General features: G+C 40.0%; 1 protein-coding gene across 1 annotated transcript; it reads left to right on the forward strand.

The window, feature by feature from the left end:
- Window positions 1-8,416: 8,416 nt before the first annotated feature.
- Window positions 8,417-9,359, forward strand: LOC101358396 (olfactory receptor 24-like). Its single transcript, XM_012555325.2, is given in 2 exon segments — window positions 8,417-8,881; window positions 8,883-9,359. Coding segments are annotated over 2 exon segments (939 nt in total). The 5' UTR covers window positions 8,417-8,419.
- The last annotated feature ends 1,270 nt before the right edge of the window (window positions 9,360-10,629 follow it).

Raw genomic sequence — 10,629 nt, forward strand, 5'->3', positions numbered from 1 at the left:
GGAACACTTATACATTGTTGGTGGGAATGTAAAATGGTACAACCACTTTGGAAATCAATTTGGTGCTTCCTTAAAAAGCTAGAAATAGAAGTACCATATGCTCCAGCTATCCCACTCCTTGGAATATATCCTAGAGAAATAAGAGCTGTCACATGAATAGATATATGCACACCCATGTTCACTGAAGCACTGTTGACAATAGCAAAAAGATGAAAACAACCTAGGTGCCCATCAATGGACAAATGGATAAACAAATTATGGTATGTTCACACAATGGAATACTATGCAACGATAAAGAACAACGATGAAGCCATGAAACATCTTACAACTTGGAGGAAGTTGGAGGTCATTATGCTAATTGAATTTAGTCACAGAAGGACAGATATTGTATAAGACCACCATTATAAGAACTCAAGAAAAGGTTTAAACGCAGAAGAAAACATTCTTTGATGGTTACGAGGGTGGGGAGGGAGGGTGAGGGTTAGTCACTAACTAGATAGCAGATAAGAATTAGGTGAAGGGAAGGACAGTACATACTACAGGGGAAGTCAGCACAACTGGACTAAACCAAAGCTGAGACGTTTCCTAAATACAATCAAACACTTTGAGGGACAGAGTAGCAGGAGTAGGAATCTGAAGACCATGCTTTCAGGGGACATCTAGGTCAACTGGCATAACAAAGCTTATTAAGAAAGTGTTCTGCATCCTACTTTGGTGAGTGGCGTCTGGGGTCTTAAAAGCTTGCATACAGCCATCTAAGATGCATCAATTGGTCCCAACCACCTGGAGTAAAGGAGAATGAAGAACACCAAAGACACAAGGAACGCATTAGCCCAAGAGACTTAAAGGACCACATAAACCAGAGACTTCATCAGCCTGAGACCAGAAGAACTAGATGGTGCCCGGCTACTACCAATGACCGCCCTGACAGGGAACACAACAGAGTCCCTGACGGAGGAGAAAGGTGGGGTACAGAACTCAAATTCTAGTAAGAAGACCAGACTTCATGGTCTGACTGAGACTGGAGGTACCCCAGAAATCACGTCCCCTGGAGTCTCTATCAGCCCAGAGCTAAAACAATTTCCGAGGCCAACTCTTCAGACACAGATTGGACTGGACTGTGGGACATAAAGTGATACTCGTGAGGAGTGTGCCTCTTGGCTCAACTAGATACAAGAGACTAAACAGGCAGCTTCTGTCTGGAGGTGAGATGGGAAGGCAGAGAGGGTTAGAAGCTGGTTGAATGGACATGGGGAATCAGGGTTGGAAAGGAGGAGTGTGCTGTCACAGTATGGGGAGAGCAATTAGTGTCACTTAAACTTATGTATAAATTTTTGTATGGGGAAAAAAAATAGGCTTGTTTTCAGTATGCTTAGGGATTATTCCAAGGTAAAAGCAAAGGGTCTTCTTAGTTTTCTTCTGTGCATACATTTTGTCCTCAGCATATGTGTAGCTTTCTCCATTCCCCCATATACACGGTGCTTTTCTAAGCATTAATTTCTGAAAGAAACTCTCAGGATTCTCCTACAGCCCTTAGGCTTTAGGTACATAGTCTAATCACACTGTTTAGCCTCATATAACCAAGGCCGCTCACAGCTTTCAGGCATTGCTCCCACTCCTCCTCAGCCTGTGTGAGCACCCTGATTCTATCCTTCATGCAGCCCCCAGACAGATCAGAACACACACACATAATCCACTAGCAAAATCTGATCTGCTCAATCCCAAACCAGAGGTCAGGCTCTTCTCTTAGAGTGCAGTTCATGGTCAACTGCTGCCATCACTGCTGCAGCTGAACTGGGAAGAGGGACGGGTGCAGGCAGTCAAAAATGAACATTTTCCTGCCGTTTAAATGTTGCCTTTTTCTTCATTCAGCATTTGCTTCGTTGTTGCAACACTCCAATTGCTTTTCAGAGTTCTTACAGAGTTGAGTCTACCGATATCCTGTGGTTTTCCTTGAGGATTGTGGAGGTATAAAGTGATCTGTTTAACGTTATTTAGTCTTTCTTATAAGCTAATGTAGCATCTGTTTTTTCTTGTAATTTATTTAATTTTTAAAAATTATGGTAAAATATACATTACAAAAAATTACCATTTTTAAGTGAAAAATTTAGTGGCATTAATCACATTCACCATGTTGTGCAGCGATTAGCACTATCAATTTCCAAAAGTTTTTCATCACCCCAAACAGAAACTCAGTACTCATTCATCTTCATAATTGTTTTACTTGGTTCAAGTAGAGTGAATCTTCTCGCAGTTTTGAATCTAGTGATCTTCACATGATCATTACATCAAACATATTAATTATATTATTACATCTGCTAAATCCTTATTGGCGCCCTGGTGGCACAGTGGTTAAGAGCTCAGCTGCTAACCAACAGGTCAGCAGTTCAAATCCACCGTGCTCCTTGGAAACTCTATGGGGCAGTTCTACTCTGTCCTGTAGGGTTGCTATGAGCTGGAAACAACTTGATGGCAATGGATTTGGTTTGTTTGTTTTCATCATTATTGATTTGCTGTCTAATTAAACCTCCATGTATTTGAAAATTAAAATTGAAGCTATTAAAAAATTCTTGGGCTTTCCATATGGATGTTCAATTGCTCCAACAATTCCATCAAAATCTTACCAGTATCTTTGTGTGTGCTCGTGCATGCCAATTGCCAAACTAATTCTAAAATTCACATAGAAATACAAAGAGTGACAAACAGCCAAAATAACCTTCAAGGAAGAATAAGTAGGAGGACTCACACTGCTAAATACTAAGAGTTATCATAACTATGTTGTAATTACAGCACTGTGGTGTTGTAATAAGGAGAGATAAACCAATGTAACAGAAAAGACCCACTTATATTTGATCACCTAATATGTGAAAAAGGTGATACTGTAATGCAGTGAAAAAAGGATGGCCTTTTCAATACAAGGCACTGGGATAATTGGATATCCATACAGAAGAAAGATGAATTATGATTCATACCATAAACAAAAATCACTTCCAAAAGTATCAAAGATCTAAAGATAAGAGGTTAAAAAAATAAATAAAAGCTTTTTGGAAATAACATAGGAGAATATCTTTACATACATATTTGGTCAGGTAAAAATAAAATACAAAAATAACTAACTGTAGATGAACAAACGAAAAATTGGACTACATTAAATTTAAGAACTGCTGTTCATCAAAATATATAATTTAGAGAGTGAAAAGGCAACTCACAGAGTGGGAAAAGAGTCTATGTCTATCTATCATCTATCTATCTTTAACAAAGAAATAAAATACAAAATATATAAATATATGATATATATCAATAATATATTATTATGCATAATATAATAATGTATTAATAATACATGTAATATAATAATATATTCATGTATAACATACAAATATTATATATATCCATAAGAAAAAAGAGCAAAAAACCAATAGAAAAATAAGCAAAAAAAAATCAATAGCCAATTCACAAAAAAAGATAATCAAATGACCAATAAATGCGTTGCTGTCAAGTCGATTCCGACTCACAGTGAACCTACAGGAGAATGTAGAACTGCCCAGCCTTTTGGTTAGCAGATGAGCTCTTAACCACTGTGTCACCAGGGCTCCAGAAAATAGACATATTAAAAAGTGTTCCAATTCAGTTTATATCAAAAAATACAAATAAAAACCACAAAAAGATAATATTACACACCCACCAGCATGGCTAAAATTTAAAAGACTAACAATCCAAGTCTTGCTGAGGATGTGGAGCAACTAAACTCTCTCATGCTACAAATGGCAGTGTATATTGGTATAAACCCTTTGGAATGCTGTTGGACAGTTCTTATTAAAATATTTCCCATGAGTCGGCATTTCCATTCCTAGATACATAGTCTAGAGAATTGCATATATATGCTTAACAAAAGCTATTTACAAGACTATTTGCAGCAGCCTTATTAATAATAGTTCAAAACTAGAAACATATTAAAAGTCAATCTGCATTATAATGGATTAAAATATTTTGTATATTTAATGTCAGTTTGTCCTTCTGTGGTGGCTTGCATCTTGCTGCGATGATGGAAGCTATGTCACCAGTATTTCAAATACTAGCAGGGTCCCCCATGGTAGGCAGGTTTCAGCAGAGCTTCCAGACTAAGACAGACTAGGAAGAAGGACCTGGCAATCTACTCCTAAAAAAATATGGCCAGTGAAAATCTTATGAATAGCAGCAGAACAGTATCTGATATAGTGCCAGAAGATAAGCCCCTCAGGTTTGAAGGCACTCAAAATACGACTGCAGGAAAGGTGCCTACTCACAGTAGAGTCAATCTTAATGATGTAAATAGAGTAAAGCTTTCGGGACCTTCATTAGTTGATGTAGCATGGCTCAAAATGAAAAGAAGTAGCTGTATACATCCATTAATAATAGAATATATATGGAATATACAAACTATAAATCTAGGAAAATGTCAAGTCATCAAAAATAAAATGCAAGGCATAAAGATGGATATCCTAGGCATTAGTGAGCTGAAATGGACTGGTATTGGCCGTTCTGAATCTGAAAATCATATGGTCTATTATGCTAGGAATGGCAAGTTGAAGAGGTATGGCATCACATTCATAGTCAAGAAGAACATTTCAATATCTATCCTGAAGTACAACCTTGTCATTGATAGAATAATATCCATATATCTACAAGAAAGATCAGTTAATATGACTATTATTCAAATTTATGCACAAACCACTAATGCCAGACGAGGAAATTCAAGATTTTTACCAACTTTTGCAGTCTAAAATTGATCAGACATGCAATCGAGATGCATCGATAATTACTGGTGATTGGAATGGAAAAGTCGGAAACAAAGAAGGACCAGTAAATGGTAAATATGGCCTGAGCGACAGAAACTACAGAAACTATGCTGGAGATTCATAAGGAGAAGGGGCTGAGTCTTCAGCTAGGGTTGTCATGTGAATTTGCCAGTGTCCGATGGGAAAGTGTTGAAGCTACAAACCCAACAGCTCTATAACATCTGAGATTGGTTGAGATCAGATGGATAAGTGCTGAATCAGATAGACCAGAATTTAAGTCTGGGATTTTCTATTTACCAGCTGTATAATTTGGGAAAAATTACTTCATCCCTTTATAGTTCAGTTTCCTTATTCAAAAAATAGGGTTTATCTTATGAAATAGTAAAAATCCAATTAGATAAGACAAGTAAAGCACTTAGTACAGCACCTGGAAATATGTTAACACTCAATACATATTTGTTAACTCTCCTTTCTATTGTTCTTGTTGCTATCATAGAGATGTTTTGTAACTTACCCATAGCTAGAATATGACACAGGCAGATGCCAAAGTCTGTCTTACCCCGGAGTCTGAACTCTTGAGCACTAAGTTATTCTGCCTCTTGTAATAGAAAAAAAATTCAAGAGAACTAAAGTAAATTGTAAAACCATTAGGCATCTACTGTGTCTTTCTGGAATGCCAGGTATCTTGACTACTATTTCCTCTAAGTCTATTCCTACTTTCTTAGTTTCTGTTCCTCTATTACAAAGATTTACACAAGGATCTAGTGGCCAGAATGCTGCCTCTTTTTCCAACTCGACAGGAATTTTTATCATCAAAGCCAAACACCAACTAGCTAGACCCTGTATATCACTAATTCCAAGTTCTGAAAAGACAATCTGACTAGCTAAAGTTGACTCTATGGTTTAATCAGTAATGGCCAGAGGGTCACGGTCATATCTCCATGCCACCCATCATCTTGCTCACTCTTCTCCAGCCACACTGGCCTTAGGACCTTCACATATGCTGGAAAGTTTTTATCCCTCCTCTTCTTACTTCTACTCTTGACATAGTTAATTACTGCTTTAGGTCCTACCTTACATTTAACTTCCTTGAAGACGCTTTCCCTGAACACTAATATAAATTAGGCCCTCCAATTATAATTTCTCAGTGGTACTTCCATGCCTTTCCTTTTTAAATACTAATCAGTGTTCATGTTTAATTGCTTTATTGTTTATTGCGAGTCTCGTAATTAGCCTTTAAGCTCCGTAAAGGCAAGGGGCAGTGCCTGTTTCAATAAACCTTAAATAACAGGAACTCCTGGCATAGAGTAGGCAACCAGTAAATATTTTAAAAGATGAATAATTATAAACATGGCTCCATACAATCACTGTGGCAGCATTCCAAAGAATGGGTCTATTCCACATAGTTACATTCTCAAAGCAGTTGACAAACATCTGCAGTGACTACCCATGAGAAAAATTAAGGTCTGCCCACCTCAGGAGGTGGCTTTGCATAATGAACCAACTGCCACGTTTGGTAGAAGAGAGACCTTAGTTTGAATGCTGTTTTGGTCACTTATTAGTATTACTACTACCTGTTGCTGTCGAGTCAATTCCAACTTATAGTGATCCTATACGACAGAGTAGAACTGCCCCATTGGGTTTCCCAGGAATGGCTGGTGGATTTGAACTGCTGACCTTTTGGCTAGCAGCCAGGCTCTTAACCACTGCACCACCAGTGCTCCTGTTCACTTATTAGCTGTGTGATTTTAGGCTGGCCAGTTAACTTCTCTGTTTCGTGATCTGAAAATGTAAGGTAGTGACACATAGTCCATAGGTTGTGTGAATTAAGTGATGTAACTCATTAGCACGCAGTAAACACCTCATAAATGCTTTTTATACCTACAATCTTGTCCCTGAAGCCTTTGCCTTTTCCATTCTCTCCCTTTCTGAGAATAACTCAGTCATCCAAATCTCTGGCACTCCTCCTCTCGGTCTTCTAATGTTTCCAGGATGTTCCAAACATTCTACCCTTTCAGAAATAATCTAGATACCATGTCTCAGATATTTTTAGCCATATAATCTTTAAAAGGAGCCTCTTGATAGAGGGAATCACCTTAATTCCTTCCCCTTTATTTCAGAGACTTTTAATACTTGTACCCTAAGGGTGCAGCTGGTAGAGTGAAAAGCCTTTTACTCTAGAGCCAAGATCCATCACTTACGTTCCTTGGGCAAGTTACTAAACTCTCTATAGCCCAAATCCCTTCACTTCACTTTATCTCCACAGCTACCACCCAGGGGTCCTGAAGGTGTTTCCTTACTAGCTTCCCTGCTTGCACTCTTGTCCCTACAGGCCTTCTCTACATAGTAGCAGAGTGGTCTTTCCATATCATAGTCAGGTCATGGCAGTCTGCTGCTTAACCACCCTTTCACCCATGCAGGCCTCTGGTTGCACTGAAAATAAATCTAATTTCCCTAATCTGCTCTCCTTGGACATATATGACCTGCTCCTGACTACCTCTTCAATCTGTTCTCTTACCTTCTCCTTTATTCACCATACCTGAGCCACATTTTGCCTTCTTTCTGCTCCTCTAAATGCATGCACTCATCCTCATGGTTGTACTTGCTGTTCCCTGCATCTGAAATACTCTTCCACCCAGTTCTTTATCTGGATGGCTTCTTCTGATTCATTTCTCCATAGTGAGTTCTTTGCTGACTGTTCAATTTAAAGTAACCCTCTAGTCACTGCTACATTTTGTTTTTGTTTTAGCACCTGTCTTCTTGTTTATTTAAGTGTTTATATTTTGCATGTGTCCTCTGACTAGAATATTAACTCCATAAGGGCAGGATCTTTGCTATACTCTTCACCATTCTTTCTCTAGTGCCTAGAACAGGAACTAACACGCAATAAGTACTCAATAAATGTTTGCGGAGTGAATAAATGAATTAGTTCTGGGAGCCTTAGCAGAAGGCAGCCTTGGTGGTGAAATGGTTAAGCGCTCAGCTGCTAAGAAAGGACTGGCAGTTGGAGCATACTCAATAGGAGAAAGACCTGGTGATCTGCTCCCATAAAAATTACAACCTAGAAAACGCCATGGGGCAGTTGTACTCTGTCACATGGCGTTTCTAAGAGTTGAAAATCGACTTGATGGCACCTAACAATAATAACAACAACAAGCCTTAGTAGTAGAGGCAGAGTAGTAGATAGGTTAAGGTCACAGACTTTAAAGTCAGAATTTCCAAGATTTAAACTTAACCTCTATCTCTTTCTAGGCAATGCAGTTCCTTCATCAATAAAATGGACATAACAATAACTACTTCATAGCGCTCTTTAAGATTTCAAGGAGATAATGTACAGCTATTAACATTCTGGGGGCCCTGGTGGCACAGTGGCTAAGCCTTCGGCTGCTAACCAAAAGGTTGGCAGTTCAAATACACAAGCCGCTCCTGGGAAATCCTATGGGGCAGTTCTACTCTGGCCTATAGGGTTGCTGTGAGTCGAATCGAACAGACAGCAATGGGTTTGGGTTTTTTAAATTATTATTATTATTAATATTCTGAGGCCATCTTTATTTTATGCCTTGGCTTTCACTGAGACAATATCAGGGCAAGGAAAGTTTTTTAAAGTGTCACCCTTCATTTTATTCCTTAGTTCCAGTGACATGAAACCAGAAAACCACACCAGTGTCTCTGAATTCCTCCTCCTGGGCCTCTCTGAGCAACAGGAGCAGCAGCCTTTCCTCTTTGGCATCTTTCTGGGCATGTACCTGGTCGCTGTAGTGGGAAACTTGCTCATCATCCTGGCCATTGGCAGTGATCTGCACCTCCACACCCCCATGTACTTCTTCCTGGCCAACTTCTCCCTCACTGACCTGTGTTTATCATCTACAACCATTCCCAGGATGCTGGTGAACATTCAGGCTCACAGCAGCACTATCCCCTATGCTGGATGCCTGTCTCAGGTCTACTTCTTCCTGTGGTTCGTTGGTCTAGACGTTTTTCTCCTGGCAGTGATGGCTTATGACCAGCTTGTGGCTATCTGCCACCCCCTTAACTACACCTTGGTCATGAGTCCCAGGTGCTGCATCCTGCTGATGGCTGTCCCTAGTACTTGCTCATTCATACTCTCTAACCCACATCATTCTCCTGACTCAGTTATCCTTCTGTGCTAACAACATCATACCCCACTTCTTTTGTGAACTTCTCCCCCTGTTGAAGCTTTCTTGCTCCAATACTTATGCTAACCAATGTGTGCTGATGTGCTAGGGAGGGGCATTAACCATCTTGATCCCCCTGCTAATCATCATTTCTTACATCCTCTTCATGGCTGCCATTGTGAGGGTCCCATCAGCAAGTGGGAAGTGGAAGGCTTTCTCCACCTGTGGCTCCCACCTGTCAGCAGTTTGTTTGTTCAATATGTCTGCTATTGGGGTGTACTTCATTCCCTCCACTGCTGACTCAGCTGACAAGGACAGGATTGTAGCAGTGATGTATGCTGTGGTGACACCCATGCTGAACCCATTCATCTATAGCCTGAGAAACAAAGACATGAAGGGTGCCTTGGGGAGACTCTTGAGCAGGAGGGTACTTCAATCTTCATGAAGCGGAAGATACTATTTTAGGAATTCAGGGGAAATCAACTTGCTGAGTTATCTTAGTGATCAAGTTCAAATCCTGGTTCCACCACTTGCTAGCTTTGTGACCTAGGGTGACTTAAATAACTTCACTGAGCCTCAATTTTCTAACTTATAAAAGAGGATAATAAAATAAACTCTATCACGCAGTATTTTGGTGAAGGTCAGAAAAAAATATATATGTATATATATATATATATACATGGTTGTTGTTGGGTTCTGTTGAGTGGATTCTGACTCATAGTAACTCAATGTGACAGAGTAGAATTGCCCCATAGGGTTTTCTAGGCTGTAATCTTTACTGGAGCAGATCGCCAGGTCTTTCCCCACTGGAGCCAGTGGGTGGGTTTGAATCACCATCCTTTTGGTTAGCAGCTGAGTGCTTTAACTGTTACATCACCAGGGCGCAGTATATATAACCAAATAAAAACCAAACCCGTTGCCGTCGAGTCGATTCTCACTCATAATGACCCTATAGGACAGAGTAGAACTGCCCCCACATGGTTTCTAAGGAGTGCCTGGTAGATTTGAACTGCCAACCTTTTGGTTAGCAGCCAAACTCTTAACCACTATGCCACCAGGGTTTCCATGTATATACGTGTTGTGTGTATAATATATATATGTATATATGTATATTTGTTGTTGTTAGGTGCCATCGAGTCAGTTCCGACTCATAGTGACTCTACGTACAACAGAACAAGACACTGCCCGGTCCTGCGCCATCCTCACAATTGTTGTTATGCTTAAGCCCACTGTGTCAATCCATCTCGTTGAGGGTCTTCCTCTTTATCACTGACCCTCTACTTTATCAAGCATGATGCATGATTTCCTTCTCCAGGGACGGATCCCTCCTGATAACATGTCCAAAGTGATGACATGTCCAAAGTATGTGTCTTAGTCATCTAGTGCTGCCATAACAGAAATACCACAAGTGGATGGTTTTAACGAAGTGAAGTTTATTTCTTCACAATCAAAGTAGGCTGTCAGCTCCAGGGGAAGGCTTTTTCTCTCTGTTGGCCTTCTCTTCAGTGTTCCCCCGGACTAGGAGCTTCTCAGCTCAGGGACCAAAGGACACGCTCTGCTCCTCGCGCTGCTTTCTTGATGGTATGAGGTCCCCCTGTCTCACTGCTCACTTCTGTCTTTTATATCTCAAGAGATTGCCTCAGGACACAATCCAGTCTTGTACATCAGGTCCTGCCTTACTAACACAACTGCCACCTATCCTCCCTCATTAACAT

Source organism: Trichechus manatus, unplaced genomic scaffold, assembly GCF_000243295.1.
Source record: "Trichechus manatus latirostris isolate Lorelei unplaced genomic scaffold, TriManLat1.0 scaffold00038, whole genome shotgun sequence".
NCBI lineage: Eukaryota > Metazoa > Chordata > Mammalia > Sirenia > Trichechidae > Trichechus > Trichechus manatus.